Source organism: Megalobrama amblycephala, linkage group LG12 (genome assembly GCF_018812025.1).
Source record: "Megalobrama amblycephala isolate DHTTF-2021 linkage group LG12, ASM1881202v1, whole genome shotgun sequence".
NCBI lineage: Eukaryota > Metazoa > Chordata > Actinopteri > Cypriniformes > Xenocyprididae > Megalobrama > Megalobrama amblycephala.
The window spans coordinates 35203789-35221525 of record NC_063055.1 but is presented as its reverse complement, the minus strand read 5'-3'; the positions used below and the strand labels follow the sequence as shown (position 1 = coordinate 35221525).

At 37.3% G+C, this 17737-nt stretch overlaps 1 protein-coding gene across 2 annotated transcripts in view; it reads right to left on the bottom strand.

The window, feature by feature from the left end:
* kansl3 (KAT8 regulatory NSL complex subunit 3) overlaps window positions 1-17737 on the bottom strand; it is a 36600-nt gene that overhangs the window by 7854 nt on the left and 11009 nt on the right. Inside the window, exons 11-20 of one of the 2 annotated variants that reach the window (XM_048210855.1) lie at window positions 17500-17657; window positions 17354-17417; window positions 16388-16576; window positions 15362-15518; window positions 14763-14840; window positions 11089-11268; window positions 9631-9718; window positions 8867-8994; window positions 6997-7085; window positions 6654-6861 (exon numbers count right to left, since the gene is read on the bottom strand). In XM_048210855.1, coding sequence (XP_048066812.1) covers window positions 6654-6861; window positions 6997-7085; window positions 8867-8994; window positions 9631-9718; window positions 11089-11268; window positions 14763-14840; window positions 15362-15518; window positions 16388-16576; window positions 17354-17417; window positions 17500-17657 — 1339 coding nt within the window. The remainder of the gene's footprint in view (window positions 1-6653; window positions 6862-6996; window positions 7086-8866; window positions 8995-9630; window positions 9719-11088; window positions 11269-14762; window positions 14841-15361; window positions 15519-16387; window positions 16577-17353; window positions 17418-17499; window positions 17658-17737) is intronic. The other variant, XM_048210857.1, reaches the window with a different exon arrangement.

The following is a 17737-nucleotide window of genomic DNA, read 5'->3' as shown; positions in this document are numbered from 1 at the left end:
AGATTAAAATGAATCAATATAATGTATTGCGTTGATCACAAGATATTACTCACGGAATGATTTAACATACTTGGCTAAAAACATGTCTCTCATCTCTCCGGGATGCAGTATGTATCCAATGATCCCGGACCCATCCATGTTCATTTTCCAACGTGGAATAACACAAAATAGATATCATTTTAAAGATTAGAATCTCATCTTTTTAATGCATCTAACCATTTTGAAAAACTCCTAACGAGTGCTGAGAAGCACCTCTAAACCGGAGTTTACCGCCCGTTGGCGCCACCTGGCTGCGGAAAAAATGAACAACAACTTTTCAAACTATTCTTTATGCTATCACCACGAAATTTGAACCAGATGCAGCTTACATATAGGAGAGCATCACTAAAAAAGAATTTTTTAGCGATCTTATTGTGTTCCTGAGTTATTCCATGTCAAATAAAAAAAGAAAAATTATTTTTTAAAAAAAAATATATTTTTTGCCTTTTATCAGCTGTTTCTCAGCAAGAAGATGTCTAAATGTAATGTAATTTATATTTTCTTAAAATTTAAAATGTTTTCTATCAAATGATACCTACCTTTTGGCTCTCCTTGCTACAGTTTTGGAGTTATGAGTCTTTACTTTTGTGTGTGTCGCTCAGAAAAAAAAAAAAAAAAAACTCTAAAAAAGGCTTCAGGTCTTAAAGGGTTAATTCAAATAAATACTTTAAAATAATTTGAGCTTCAGCCTGGTTTAATAGCATTTATATATAAAAAAATGTCTTTGGTCAAATTAAGCTGTAAAATAAATAGTTTATCCCTTTAAATGCAATGGATTTTGAAAGATATCAACAAAAAACAGGCAAAAAACTTTAAAAGCGATTTTCTCAGGTTTTCAATTGGAAAAAGAGGGCAGACGACCATAATTCAAATGGGTATATCTTTAAAACCATTCAAGGTATGACTTTGACTAGGATATCATTTTAAAGTTTATTGTCTCATCTTTCCATTGATATCAATTTTGAAATTTGGGTCACTGTGACTCATTTTGCTGGATCAGGTCACATATACACCTAGGATGGCTTGAGGGTGAGTAAATCATGGGGTAATTTTTATTTTTGGGTGAACTATCCCTTTAATGAGGGATTTGTGGACACATTAATGTTTTTAGATTTGCAGATTAAACATTATAGTTTTTATTTTGACGTAAAAAGATAAAATTAGACCCTTAAGGTCTTGGGCTAAGATGACCCCCTACCCTCACAAATGGCCCCAAGCGCCATGTTTTTACTAGTGTTTTTTTTTTTTTAATGTACTGTAATAATTATTGTAATTAATGGGGTTATTATTTAATATTTCAAAGAATTACATATACATTTCAGGCATCTTCGCTTTCATTAAAATCTCTAGGTTAGCTGAGTGAAATCATTTAATTTGCATAGTGTTGCTATTATGACACATCATCAATTAAAATATGGGTGATTAAATATGTAAATATTAATTTGCCTGTACGTAAGTTATAGAACAATTTTTTAATATTTGACATTTTGTTCTATAACAACTAAATTAGCAAATGCTTCTATTTATTTCCTATAATAACACATTGGCTGATGCATATGGAAGCCCATTTCCGACACTAAATAAAACAAGTAAAAACAGTAATTGCGACTTTTTATCTCAGAATTGTGACTTTATAACTCGCAATTGTGAGAAAAAGTCAGAATTGTGAGAAAAAAGTCAGAATTGTGAGATATAAACTCGCAATTGTGAGAAAAACGTAAAAATTGTGAGATAAAAAGTCGCAATTACCATTTTTATTTTTTTATTTAGTGGCGGAAACGGGCTTCCATAGATGCATCATCATCCTGCATATGCTAAAGTTGTTACAATTTAAAAGTAAATCCATATGGTTCTTAAAAGTGGCGTGGATCTTCCCTCATCCTACCCTAATCGTGAAGGTCCACCCCTAAATATAACCATCATCAGGGCGTAGATCATCAAACATACCAATATGATTGTATGAATTCATACGAATTAGCCACCAAGTGCTTGAGGTCATTTGTTCCTCATTATACACTCTTTGTATTAAAAACATATTAAATAGTGCAAACTCATTTTCCTCATTAAAGCACTCAACAACTGTAAATATTGCTATTAGAGTCTAGACGCTGCAAAAAGCTTTTTTAATTACAAAAAACACACTATAGCTTAATAGCCTTTGTAGTTTTAGCTCCAGCAATACTTAATAATACTTTATTTAATAAAAATAAATCCCAGCTGATGTAGTTATTTAAAGTGTTACAGTCCAAATCTTGATCAAAAGGTGGTCTAAATTCTGGACCCCAAACTGTTGCATAAAAGAAATGCAAATATAAAATAATAAATGTAAAATAATATTTGGCACCTCAATGATTTTTACATTACATTCAGTCTTTTTTTCTCCATGTTGTGTATAATAAACCATTTTGTGAACAACAAAGGCCATGCAAACAGTAATCTAATGGCAGTAGACTTCTGGGTATGTCACTGCATTGTGTTGAGCTGTCAGCTGGGGGCGCTAAAGTTCGTGGAGTGTATGGAAACGAATCCTGTTTTCTGAAGGACTTTTTTAAAGACCTTTATAAGACCAAGTAAAGACAATTAAAGGAATAAGTTGAAAGGAACACAATGTGTCAGTATGTTCTCTAAATGTAAATATCTAGGGAAAAACACATTGAGTTGTATTAGCAATACTTCAGTGATATCTTCAACAGATAACTTCCAACAGATATCCATTACTTTTTCATTCATTTAACAATTTTACACATTTTTTGGAAATAACTTCTACTCTACCTTCTGTCTGATTGCAGTACAAAAAAATGATGTTCTTCCTCAGTATTTTTGTCGTTTCCTGTACAATTGTCTAAAGATTCTTAAATCGAGATACATTTACTTGAGATGAGTTTATTATTAAAACAAGAACAAATATCTGCCAATGGGCTCAAAATCAACTTAATTGAAAAGGAAGTTTTTGAAACATATTTCTTATTGTTTTAAGTATAAACTCATTTGAATATTTCAAGATTTATTTTCTTTTTCTTTTTTTTTTTTTTACATTTGCATCCCATGTAAATGTATCTTGATTTAAAGATGTTTAGATATTTGTACTGGAAAACAGGATAAACATACTGAGGAAGATATTATTATTATAGCAATGCATGCAACATTTATGCAACATGAGTTTATGAATTTAAAGAGTTAGTTCACCCAAAAATGAAAATAATGTAATTTATTACTCACCCTCATGTCTTTCTACACCCGTAAGACCTTGAAGCAGTGTTTTGAAATCGGCCATCACTATATAAGTCTTTTTTTTTTTTTTTTTTTTGGCGCACCAAAAATATTCTCGTCGCTTTAAAATATTAATATTGAACCACTGTACTCACATGAACTGATTTAAATATGTTTTTAGTACATTAATGGATCTTGAGAGAGGAAATGTCATTGCTGGCTATGCAGGCCTCACTGAGCCATCGGATTTCAAATAAAATATCTTAATTTGTGTTCTGAAGATGAACGAAGGTCTTACGGGTGTGGAACGGCATGAGGATGAGTAATAAATGACATTATTTTCATTTTTGGGTGAACTAACCCTTTAAGATTTCTGATTTAAGATCTATTTTTAAGCCCTGCAGAAACCCAGACAATATACTGGATACATACTACTAAAATAGTGATTAAGTATGCACAAACTTATTGTGTGCATATTTAAAGGCACAATATGTAATTTTTCAATAAATTATTCAATAAAAAGGCCTAGCTTGATGACACCTTGATTTCACAGAATCATGGGAGGTGTTGTCTTCACGTCTACAGCTGGTGGAAAAGAATCAGAATGGGACTCAGGCAGAAATCATGTTCATGGATGAGCTAATGTATTAAAGATTTATTAGCATTACTGTAGTATGAAGCAGGGTGTGGCTGAAAGCTGTTGGAGCTGAACGCGGCTGCTGGAGCGATTGCTAATGAGAGTCAAGCGCGACACGTCTCGAGAGCAGTGGAGCTTTTATTATGCCGCAGATGAGCGCTTCTGCTTCTTCCGGTCAAGCGTATGTGGGGTAAAGCAGCACTGTTTATCATATTAGATACATTAGTGTGTTGAAAGTTGTTATAGTGCTACTCTGTGCGTTCGCTTGGCGGCTGCTATGAGACACTTGTTGCACACTGCAGTAAGCTAGATCGATATTAAGCATGGTACTCGCTGTAAATCAAGAAAACAAGATTTAAACAATAAGACTTTGTTGAGCTATATAACATGATTAGTTTTCTGTTGATTAATGTATCCAAACAGTTGCTCAACTGTCTAATAAAACACATAATATATTAAAGCATCTTTGGTGTTTCCATGGTTTCTACAAAATAAAACCAGAAATCGAGGGTAACGCTAGCCTGACGTAGTCATACTCAATTCTAGTTCGAATATGAGTCTGATACTGCTCCATTGGGCTTTGATTATGGGGGCGTATTTCAACCGATCCAGGAAAGACCTCAATTGGATAGACCTACAACCAATCAGAGCTACAGAGTAAGTGACGTATGTTGAGCGACGCATAGTTGTCAACAGAACTCTTCTTAGCGACCATCGGGGCCAGCTGATAAATCAAACTTTTGCCGAATCCCGTAGGAAGGACGGCAAAGACATCTTTCCCATCGACAAATGCCTTGATCGCGGTCCTCTGTTCCTTTTTTAAAATTAATGCGCTGTCGATATCTTCTATAACGGACGCAATGGCGGAATCTACACATCTCAGTTCTTCAACAGCCATCATTGTTGTAAACTAATTGACCTTTCGCAAAGACTCGCCCCCCTTAGTTACTGTTGCTTTGTCCGACAAGCCGTGGCGCTGTCACGCCACACAGAGTGGAAAATACATCGCGGAGCAAAGAGGAAACTGACAACACATCAACAGATGAGACAGAGCAGGTTACGTATGATATTAAACAAAGTCCCAGCTTTCAAACTGTGTAGTTATTAAAAAAATTCAAACAATAAAAACCGTTTTGTGGCTCTTTAATGGGTTGTGACCATGATCGTGACAGATTGCTGTAGCGCCTCAGCTCAAGAGGCTCGTGAACCGATCATCTCTTCCTACTAGTCCATTTATAGCATCAAATAAACATGAATGAACATGAGAATGAATGTCGTTTCAAATGCAGAAAGACGTCAATATGCACAATTTTTCAAGTTTAACTCCACCGAGGTTAATCTTCTAACTCATGACTGCTTTGTCGGACAAAATGGCAGATGCGGCGTTCTGATTGGTTAGATCGCTTGTCAATCAAACTCCCCAAGCGCTCTTTGATGACGTGGCTGATTACGTTTCTGGTGATAATCTGTCAGTCATCGCCCTGACAATGTGATTGGTCTGAACAGTTTCTGTTCGGGCATAATTACTCCTCTACGGATCGAGTCCAGACCGAACTCCCCGACCTCAAAATGTTGTGGGCGGGGCTAAATTCGGCTGGCATCCAGGCTAGGGTAACGCATGTATGGTGCTCTGTTTAATATTGCTTATTTATCTGGATTTAAACATTTTTGGAAATATTTAGGATTATGTAAGTACACAAGTCAACAAAATATATAACATTGTTTTAGTGGTTTTTGGATATTTTAATCTAAAAATTTTACATATTGTGCCTTTAATTCAGTGAGTCCTGACCATTTAAATACCCAGTTTATTTTGCAATTTGAATCCAATTGTTAAAACGTCTTAAAACTTATCAGATAAATCAGTGGCTGTTCAGACCAGAATTCTGCTTAATGCACAGTCGACACTGCCTAACATTTAAAAATATAATACAATCTACAGAACATTTGCATACTGTATACAGTCTACACACTGTATTGCATTTGACCAAACAACTATGGATTAATAATCCATAATTTGTTTTTTGGTGGTGTTTTTTTATTTTATTTGCACTGCATTTAAATAGCTTCTGCAAACAATAGAGAACACTCATGCATGCGATTTGGGACAAAATGAAAACAGAAAACAGAATAATAATGACACAAAGAAGAGGTAGGAAAAATCATTTGCTGTTGGGGATTTAATGAATGTCTTTGTGAGTAGAGCAAGCCTTATGATTTACATACACCTCATCCAACAGAAACTGGTAAACAAATAACAGAAATGAGAAAAGAAACAAAATAAAAACAGAAAGATGGAACATAAAACAACAGTGAGATGGTCACATTAAGCACACTGAATGAAGCTGGTGATGTGGGAATTTATCAGAGCTGTCATTTCACAGCACTGCCATATAAATATTTTGGTCCTTTGGACATAACAGCAGTTTGAGTAAAAGGTCAACCCCTAGAATGCACTTAAATGAACAACTTGTATAAAAGTACATTCGTTTGAAAACAGAACTTAATCAGCCCGATAACTGTAGTAGATCACCCAAATAAATCTCTTTACATGCATAAAAAAAAAAAAAAATCTACAAAAGTTTATGGTACATATTTACATGCTCAGCTGGATGTTCATTGCTCTTTCAGAACATTTACCTGCCCAACACTTTTTTTCTGGTAATCCTTTTCATGGATTCGACCTTTGACCTTACTGCTACTCTAGCTACTCATCGCGGACGCCTCTGTTTGGAACGCTGTGTCATCAGTGGCGACGAGGACGTACCCGTGCTCTGACTGGAGACATGGGCCAGTCCTGGCAGACTATTGGCTAGTTTGGCCAGGCCGCCGTTGGTGAGGAGCTGGTGGATCGCTGTGGTTTTGGTCATCCCGGAGCCAGTAGACACGACCGGCACCGCCCGCACTAGCGTCCCGCTGCTCGAGCTGAGAGAGCTCAACACCTGCCCTGGGCACTGGGGCTTCCCTCCTGACACCTGAAGAACACGACACACACACACACACACACAAGATGGATATATACGGGCATGTTTATTATAAAGGTTGCAAAAACAACCTTTTTTAGACAAAGATGTCTGTTTAGGCAGCATGCTGCGTGACTGGGCCGGCACCTGTGTGGTGGAGGGAACGCCTGGTGATTTCGTGTTGATCTCCTGCAGACTGAGGCTGAGGCCCTGCAGAAGACTACTGGCAGAGGGAGCTAAACACACACAGAGTCAAAAAAGATTCAGACTAGTTTTACTTTTGTCAGCCTTTTTTTCCCCATTTAGTCTAACGGCCTGTTCACACTGTGGACAGTAATCGAAGATCACTCTTTAAAACATTATGAATATAATTTTGGATTTTGAATTCATCCAAGAAATAATCAACAAATTAATCAAAGTAATAGTTTGTTGCATTACACATTCATTTTCAGCAGAATTTCTCAACAGAGATGGCTGAACTCCAGCTTAAATGGTTGTCAGTGTTTTCAGATCATCTGCGCTTTTTTCTCAGTGTAAGGAGAGCTTGTGCACGTTGTTGCCAGGTTGCGAACATCAAGTAAAAAGACAGGGTAGGAAATGTAACCGCCTAAAGGGATAGTTCACCCAAAAATGAAGATTATCCCATGATTTACTCACCCTCAAACCATCCAAGGTGAATATGACTATCTTCGTTCAGATGAACACAATCAGAGTTGTATTTAAAAATATTCTGGCTCTTCTAAGCTTTATAATGGTGGTGTATGGGGGGCCTGATTTTGAAGCCAAAAAAGTGCATCCATCCATCATAAATATACTCCACATGGCTCCAGGGGGTTAATAAAGGCCTTCTGAGGCAAAACGATGGGTTTTTGTAAGAAAAATATCCATATTTAAAACTTTATAATCAAAAATAACTATCATTACGTCATGTGTCGGGTCAGTGGTCACTCTTCTGCTGCAAATCGATGCGTACGGCCATTTACTGGAAGCTTTATCGTTAATAATGCTTTAATGATTTTTTTTTTTTAACAAAAACCCATTGCTTCACTTCAGAAGGCCTTCATTAACCCCCTGGAGTCATATGGATTATTTATGATGAATGGGTGCACTTTTTTATGAAGAAAGTCATATACACCTAGGATGGCTTGAGGGTGAGTAAATCATGGAATAATTTTAATTTTTGGTTGAACTCTCTCTTTAAAAGGAAAAACTCTGGGGGATTTAAACTCTTAATATCTGGCAACCCCATGTATGAACGATAGTGGAGTCTTGTTAAGAAAAAGACTAAACTATTGTTTCTCCCCTTTTTTAAGCCGGGCACACATTTAACGACTAGCTAAAAAATTCTAAGACTGAGCTCAACACACAGCGATTGCTTCCTGCTCCTGAAGCAGATTTAAATACTTACACACGGGATCTGAACGCCGACTGAACGCAACTGGCTCTGACTGGACGCGTTTGAGTGCAATCAGTCATAAGGATCAATTTACATTCATAATCGGCCTAACAATCGTTAAGTGTGTCCTCGGCTTTAGTTGAAGAATATATAGAGATTTTTGGTAGTTTGCATTTTTTAAACTGCATTTTAGTGTTGCCTTTTTGGCCAACAATATTGCATGTTGATATAGTCACGGTCAATGTTCAATGATGTTGATGTCATCTCATCTTAGTCATGGGAAAAAAAGGTAATCAAACATTTTTTTAAACAATTAACACTAATTTAAACAAAGAGCTTGCAGATGACTCATTTACACTTAGCATTAACATGTGACCTGTATCCGGATGTTGTCCACATACACAGTGAGATTTGCACAGGGGCCGTTTTTCCATTACAGACTCATTTTAAAAATTGCGCAGGAAACAGAGATCTGATAAGTTATCCAGGTAGATAAGCCACTTGATGTTGCCAAGCCCTGATTGGCTGATAATTCAATCTGCTTCATTGGCTCACGGTGATCACATGATAATGTCAAGTGTAAATGCAGCCTCTGCAGGCAGAATTCAAAGGTAGTGGCACCTTGTGCAGTGGCGGGGGCCTGAGCCTGGACAGGAGAGGAAGAACCCGACATCACACTCCCCTGAAGGCTGTGAAATGACCCCTCACTGGAACCCAAAACTCCAGACACATCTGCCAAACCTCCAGACCTAAAAGAGCACAGGATATCAGCTCAGAATGAAGCCACCATAAACACAGATTCTGAGGAAAAATATATCTGAAGAAAAAAATATTAAACCGACCACATTCTACACTTTTGTAGCTTTTCCCCCCACAAGTCTACAAGGTTCTATGTACAAGTGAAAACTTACAAAATACAGTCTGAATGCATTGTAATGAAGTTATGCAAGTGTGGACACATCTGATCTGATACAGCATGATGTTGCACAAATCATGCAAATGTCACAATAAAAACACAGATCTAAATCTATCCATTGGGCAGGGTTGCAAACTCATTACACAAGAACAGAAGTAGAACTGATCATTTCTTCAAGATTAAAGGCCTGTCAATACCAAGTTTAAAATTCAGTGCAAAAATTTGCTTCATTTGAAAGAACATGAATATTCGCATGCCATAAATGCAACAATTTTATTTATGGTTCTAATCTCTTTTCCATCACACTGCAAATAAAGCAGGCTATACAGTTAAGATTCACGTTTTTGCTCACATGCCCAGAGCCACTGCTGTCACACAAAACTATGACTAGGTGGTGTTTGTATAAACAGGCCTTTAGAGTCTTTTTTCCTCTTCTGTACAATCTATCTGTTGTGTTAGATAAAGGTACCTTTGTGCACTGAGAAGCTCAGACAGTTCTTTGGCCCCCGACACCGTCTGGCCCACTGTGAGTCCAAGGGGTTTTCCTGACAAACCCACTGCACAGAAAAACAGGAATACAACTGTAAACACCTTCAGGTGGCAAGATACCGTCTAAGACACCTTTTTCAAAATTTATGTGGGTCTATGTATTACAAGATTTAATTATATAATGGCTTTACTGAAGAAGAACACTAACATTCAAAAACATGGGGTCAGTAAGTTTTTTTGTTTTTGTTGAAAAATGTATATTTTTATTCAGCAAGGACGCATTAAATTGATCAAAAGTGAAATAAAAAACATTTATGTTGCAAAAGAAATAAATGTTAAAATAAATGTTCTTTTGAACTTTCTATTCCTCAAAAAACCCTAAAAAAAGCATCATGGTTTCCACAAAAATATTAAAGGATTATTCCATTTTCAAATAAACATTTCCTGATAATTTACTCACCCTCATGTCATCCAAGATGTTCATGTCTTTCTTTCATCAGTCGAAAAGAAATGAAGGTGTTTGATGAAAACATTCCAACTAAATAGTCATATACAATATGCTAGTACAAGTACATAATTAGTTATTTTGACTTGTGGAGGGCAGTAATACACTTAGCAGCGTCTACAATACCGGAATTCTAATAGAGAAGAAGAAGAAGAAGAGAGCAAGTTCAAGACGAGCGTTTATGGTCAAAACATATATAATTTATTTATTTATTTAGAAAATGACCAATCGTTTCGCTAGATAAGCCCTTTGAAAATGTAATTTTGACCTTCAACCATTTGGGGCCAAATGAAGTCCACTATAAGGAAAATAATCCTGGAATGTTTTCATCAAAATCCTTAATTTCTTTTCGACTGAAGAAAGAAGGACATGGACATCTTGGATGACATGGGGGTGAGTAAATTATCAGGGAATTTTTATTTGAAAGTGAACTAATCCTTTAAGCAGCACAACTGTTTTCAACATTGATAAAAATAATAAGAAGTTACCTGAGCAGCAAATCAGCATATTAGAATGATTTCTGAAGGATCATGTGACACTGAAGACTGGAGTAATGATGCTGAAAATTCAGCTTTGATCACAGGAATAAATTACATTTTAACATATATTCAAACAGAAAACAGTTATATTAAATTGTAATAATTCAAAATATTAGGGTTTTAATGAATTTTTGTTCAAATGAATGCAGCCTTGGTGAGCATAAAATACTTTAAAAAAAACAAAGAAAAAAAAACAAAAAAAAACCACACTCTTCAACCCCAAACTTTTGAACGGTAGTGTATGTTTAATTTAATTAAACTTTAATTAAAGTACTCAATCTGGCTGAAAATTGCTTAAATCAAAACTTTCCTCATTCTGCTTGAATGCATCAATATGTCACACATTGTTTAATCAGCGGCTCAGAGGGCTGAATGAGGCTTTTGTTTTCTTTACCTTCCTGAGCAGTGGAACCAGCCGTGCTTCCTGCCGCGTCTCCATGGGAGACGATGGTGACTTTGATCTTGGCTCTTTTGGAGGCTTTGGTGGGAGTGGGACTGGGAGTTTGTCTTCTCTTGAGGTGGAGCCTTACGTCGTCTCGGTCCAAACCCTCCACCTGCTCACTGGGCACCGGCACTGAAACACATGATGCTGAAGGGTTAAGCTCCAAGTCTCCCACGGTCTCAAGCTCACTGAGGGGTTCACTAGGTGTTAATACGGATAATGTGAAATGCTGCAGAGGTCTCTGGGTAGATTAAGATTTGGCATCAGTGTTTGGTTTGCATGAAAGACGCTTTCTGAACTCGCAAGACTGCTTGACAACAGAGGTAGGGCATACAGTTCATATGGACTAATAAATATGCAATTTTAGTGTGGAAATAATCTGGCCTTATGTATTTCTCAATGCTGCTTGTCTTGACAGAAAATGCCTTTAATGACGATCTTGTCTGTCTATGCACTCAAACATTTTTGCAATTGGTGCTACATGTCTAGAGAAAACAAAACGGGCTGTGGTGTTCCCTTTTGCCAAAAACTTCAACACCCATAAAGCACTTTTGATTGTGCCACCACACCTCAAAAAAAGTTCCGTCTGTAGTTAAAAGACCTGGAGCTGAAAAAAAGTCTGATAGATGATGCAAAATGATCATCCAGCAGACGTTTGCTGACAAATAAACGGTGATATCTGAATGCAGGTAACAGAGAGAAAGAGTACACATTGATCATTTACCTATACTACCGACATTGTAACAATACAAATCTGGTTGAAAAATTGACAGTTCGTTTAGTATTTGCGCTTCCTAGTTCCACATGTAATCTGGCATGTCTTGTGTGGACTGGTCAGGTATCATCTTACAGTACGATAGCAGCAAACTGGATATAGTGCAGCATAGTTAGAAATCAAGGATTTAAATATGATTCTTGGTATAATTTAAGTCTCTGATTGTTAGAAAGATCTGTGCAGAACATTAAACTAATGAAGACGGAGAATGGGAGCTCCTGTGCATCGGTGCTCAAGTGCTGCTGGGTCTTCAATGCTTTTATCAGCATAGAAAAATAATAATGAAAATATCTGAAGACTTATGAAAATGACTGTTAAAAATAAAAATATGACATGAAAACCTGTCTATGAAAACATGAACATGTGATTAGAACACTTAGATTATGATGCAGAAATGTTATTAATAAAGAAGCATCTAAATGGAATAGCTGCCTGAGGTGAAGAGTGACTTTATGCCAATAAACTGAAGCCCGTTCTATGACACATCCTATGATATTAATCAGATAACTTGGATACATAACATAGACGTAACATATAACTAGTATCTGCACAAAAGCAAGCAAATGCCAGTGAACTTTAAGTTACGCGCAAGAAAGCGTGAACGAGAGCTCCCGCCGCGATGCGCTTTCATAACAGCACGCTGAAACACGGGCAAGGACAGAATTTACTATAGATTTCTATAAACTTCTAATTATAATGCTATGTCATACGAAGTATATGAATTAGCCTATGCCATTGAACAAATATGACGAAAAAAGAACTGCTGCATTATTATAACATCAGTATTTTTATTTATTTATTTTTAAAAGAAACATCTAAAAGCAATATGACCGTCTCAAATAACTCAGATATTGGGCACTGCATTTGAGCATGAAACTAAACACTGATATGCAACGCATTCAGCATGTTAATAAATGTTGATATCCCAACGCATCCTGTATATTAGATTAATCAGATGTAGCTATTACAACTTTCGTCTGCAAAAAGTTTGCAAATGCAAACATGAGCGTAAACGAAAGTGTAACTCAGATTGCACTTTAAAAACACAGCCAACAAAACGAAAGCACAACAAATTCACAATCTATTAGGCTAGATTACTGTCACTATTGTCTTTTTTTTTTTTTATGTATTCTAATATTTCAGCAATATTTTGGATTCAATTTGCACTCTGAACAACCAAAAAGTTATTTTACTGTATAAAAATCACTGAAGATTATTGCTCAATTAATTATGAATAGAATTTAAAGGATATTTTCAGCACAAGATAAAAGCTTGGCACTGCACAGCTTGCATTGAACTGTATTTTCATCTATCTTGTCAAAGTGAAGCCAGACATCACTACGTGATTTCGAGGCCATTCTCTCACGTCTTTTGACACATGCTGTGGCAAGCTAAACAATTAGAGCTCAGGGCGCTGCCCAAAGTGCTGCTAACCAATCAGGAGAAAAAAGAAAAAACTTTTCGATCATCGTTTACATGATCGATCGTCGCTGTCACGGCCAAGTACTCGATCGCTGTTGCACATCCCTAGTTTGTAACATTAGCAACACATTATTAGCTGTTTGAAAATGTAGTCAAGCCAAAAGCTATTTAATTACCGTCATGTGTCTGGCATTGTAAAAAGCAATACCATTGTGCAGCGTTTACCTCAGTAAGTTCACAGAGTTGATCTCTGAGCTTATGCGAGTCAAGTAACCTTTACTTATATAGTGAGTGGAGTTGGGGCATATATATATATATATATATATATATATATATATATATATATATATATATATATATATATATATATATATATATATATATATATATAGCATATGCACGTACTGCCGACTGTTGTCGAGGTGAGAAATGATGGCGCCGCGAGACAGGAGGATGAAGGCCGGGACGGGAGAGACTCTGTCCGGCCCCATATCATATCATCGGTTGTCGGTAGGAAGGCCGAGGCGGGAGGGGGCGAGGTCTGTTCAGTCACATTCACCAAAAACAGCGGATTATCTGTGAATCCCAGCTGTCTGATGAAAGTTTGTAAAATTATCCGGTGTAGAACGATATCATTTTAGGAGACTAAATTAGCCACCCCTTCATATCATCGTTTTAGGAAATTTAAATAAGGAGACCGAGCTGTATTGTATATAACAACCATGTAACATGCATTTGCGTGTCGAAGGCATTACTAGCTAAATGTGCAAAGGGCTGTATGACTGTAATGACACTCGAGATGCTGTAGCGTTAGGGTACGTCAGACAGTTATATAGTGTTAGGGGCGGGACCATGTTCGGGGACTCCAGTGCATCATCGGACCCCCGTTTTAGCTCCGTCCAAAAAATCCTGAACAGAGACTTGGTGAAAAACTGTTTAATGCTCTATCTTCACAATTAAGCATTACACAATTCAGTCTTTGCAATGTGTTTCAGCAATACATTTGTAACATTTATAATGTGTTTAGAAAGAATTCTCAGAATTGACTTTACAAGGACTTTAAATGTGTCATTTGGTGATCAAAGATGAGTTTTAAGGGATAAAATTATACATTAACAAATACATAATCAAATAATACATTAGCAGTGTTGACATGTTAAAAGCTAAACAATGCACCTTCTGTTAGGGAAAATAAGCGATGACAAATGTTTTTAATATTATACAGGAAAATGCCTATTTTTTACACTCTTTTTTTGCAAGCAGTCATTATTTGAAGCATTAACTATTGTTATTGCCTTTTTCAAACACAAGCTGGTGAAACATTAAAAGGGATGTACGTGATACAGACATGACAGACAATTTTAAAGAAAGACATGAACAGGGCAGACAGACAAAAGACAGAAGGAAAAAGAGAGGGAGAGATACTCACCAAAGAGACATGAAGGGCTGCCAGGAGGAATGCTTTTCCTCACCAGCATATTATGTTTCATAAAAGCAGCAAACTGAGCTGTAGCGAACGGAAGACAAAGATGGAGAGAGTGAAGAAGGAAAGCAGAGGGGATAGAAAAGAGAGGAATCACACACAACATTACTGCTTGATGGGATCTGGGATTCTCCTCAACATAAGGATGATGTGACTGTACATCCCAGATGGTTAATGTCAGTTCTATGATCAGCTTCTCAAGGGTTAACTGCGTAGCCCTTGTCATTTAACATGCACAGGCAGAACATCTCCGGGTTAAAAGAGGCCCATCAGGCTTAAACATGTTTTAGTGTTCAAGTTATGCAGATACACATAGGACGCGCTCTTAAAAAACAGAATGGAACAGATCGCGGGGATTGTGAAGCAAACTTTTAACTACTGGGTTTGCTACCAGTTTTGTTACGTGCATTTGTAGCAAACAAGGCAAAAATAACCTTAGCACCATTTAAAATAGCACAGACAAAATGCGAAAATGCATCCTGCACGTAAGCTTTCTTAGGGTTCTGGGGCCGAATCTGTGAATTTGCACCTGGAAAGATACACACCTTGCGCTTGCTTTTGTGTGAGCACAGTTCCTGAGCGCTGCATGTGGGTCTTCAGTAGCTGTGTGGCAGTAATGAGACTGGATTTCTGAGCTGGAGAAAGCCCGACGGTCTTGGGTTTGGGACTGGCTGTAGGACTACTGCAGACACTGGACATATCCTGGTGGAGAAACATTATTGCTTAGGATTAACTAAATTATCTACATGTTTTAGGCATATTACTATGCGTTTATGAGTTTTCTACGTAGTTACAGATAATCCTTTTACACCAACACTCACATTACACATATCTGCTGCTATAGTGTGCTGCAGTGACAACATATTTTTGTAGGACAACCCGGAAGTTAGCTGGTTCCCATGAGAAAAAGCCAATTAGAGTTTTCCAGTGGCTGTGACTTTTGGATTATTGCAGAAAATGAACTCTGAGACTAACAAAAATTCATGATTCTTACATGTTTTTTTCATTATGATAATCTTCACACACGAACATAACGTTTATGAATTTTGAAACCAATCGTAAAATGTAAGCTATAAACAAACTACACTACGGTTGATCACTTGACTTCAATAAAATGTGAAAATATCATGAGCTTGTGTTAACCACAGATCTTATTTCTGGCATTTAAACCAAAAAGCCATACCAAAAAAAAAATGGGGGTTGGAGATGGAAACTCATTTCCGGGTTTTGGCCAACAAAAATGTGTCATTTCTAGGGTTGTTTATCGAGAAACGGTTCCATTTTAGAACCGGTTCCCAATTTCCATGAACCGGGGATTTGATAAGACATGTGCATTTAAATTCTGTTTAATGATTCCTGTGCTCGCATACAGATGTCATAGAGTAATAAGTTTCAATGCAAACAAAAAAACTCATTCCAAAAAAAAAAAAAATGGTGGGTGGGGTGCGATGGAAGCAGAAGTGCTAAAACGCCGACTCATTTCCAGGTTTTGACCAACAAAAATGTCATCACTGCAGCACTTTATATCCTACATGTTTTAGCACTTTCTTTTGTCTTCAAAATATTCTTACCTCTGAACCAGATGGGGAGATGGGTACCCTCACAGCAGGTGACGAGGGTCTTGACCTCTCAAGGTCAAAGGGCAGCTCACGACGAGGTTTTTTCTTCTTCTCTGCATCCAAATCTCGTGTTTCACCTGAGCCATGACCATGACTCTCAGTACGAGTCAAAACTCCTGTCAGAAAATCAACTATCTCGTCCTGAAAACGAAGGGAAAAAAGATTAATTCTAAAGGAGGTCACACAAGACACATTTTTTTGCATTTATCAGAGCTCACGTTTAAGGTCAACTTTCCATAAAAACAGACTTTGGCTGTTGCTTGCCTTTAGTCTCTTCCTGAATGTCTAAAGAAATCTCTCAAGGAAGTGATTTTAAATCATGCTTCATTGACTTTGCTTTTAAAGGTGTTAAAGAGGATGTTTTGTTTTATACATTTTTGCAATATTACTTGAAACTGTCTTTACTAACTGATAAAAGACTATTTATTAGGTGCACTGAAAGGAATAATATTAACATACATCATCTGTGCACGAGGTAGGGCCTTAAAAACATCAGCCAAACGTTTACGCGATTGGCCCTCTGGCTTGTCAATCACTGCCATGACGTTCCTTGTGCGAGATGTGCGCGGCTGCGCGCTCCAGTAACTTTCCACACTCCACAGGCGCCGCATGCAATGTTTTTGTCAGGAGACAGGAGTAACAACTGCAGATTATGAGTTACCTGCGGTGAGTCCGACATAATGAATCCACTAACGCGACACAGCGAATGCCGGTGGTAAACACTCGTGTTCCAATACTCGTGCACGAGTTTTGGGAGGCGTTCCTTTGAAATGAGCTGTGAAGGAGGGAGGGTTGTTCTCACGCATGCGCTCATTTCAAAAACTCACCAACAGTCTTTGGTTTCTCAGTCGACGAAAAGATCCTCTTTAGCACCTTTAAATGATCATGGTGTAGGGAACACAAATGAAAAGTACTGACTTGAATGCAGCGATCCACCATGGTCTGGGTCAGGCCTTCTGTCTTCATCTTAGTGGAGTTGATCCTGTAAACAAAGCCAAATGTTTTCAACTAACCTATACAGAGTTATTACCCAGAAATATGCTTGAATGTCTGAAAACACAAACCTCAAGTTGTCATCTGCCCCTCCAACAACTACCATGCTGTTATCAGCTCGAATCTTTTCCCTGAACTCCTCCATGTTCTCAGGACTGCACTGTAGTGCATTCTGACCAACCACAAACAGCACAGGAGTCTTCATGTCCAACAGCGGATCATCAACATCCTGACAAACAAAACACAAACATTACAATTCAGCCAGCAATTTTTTTAAAAGTATCTGCTAAATGATATCATGTAGCTCAT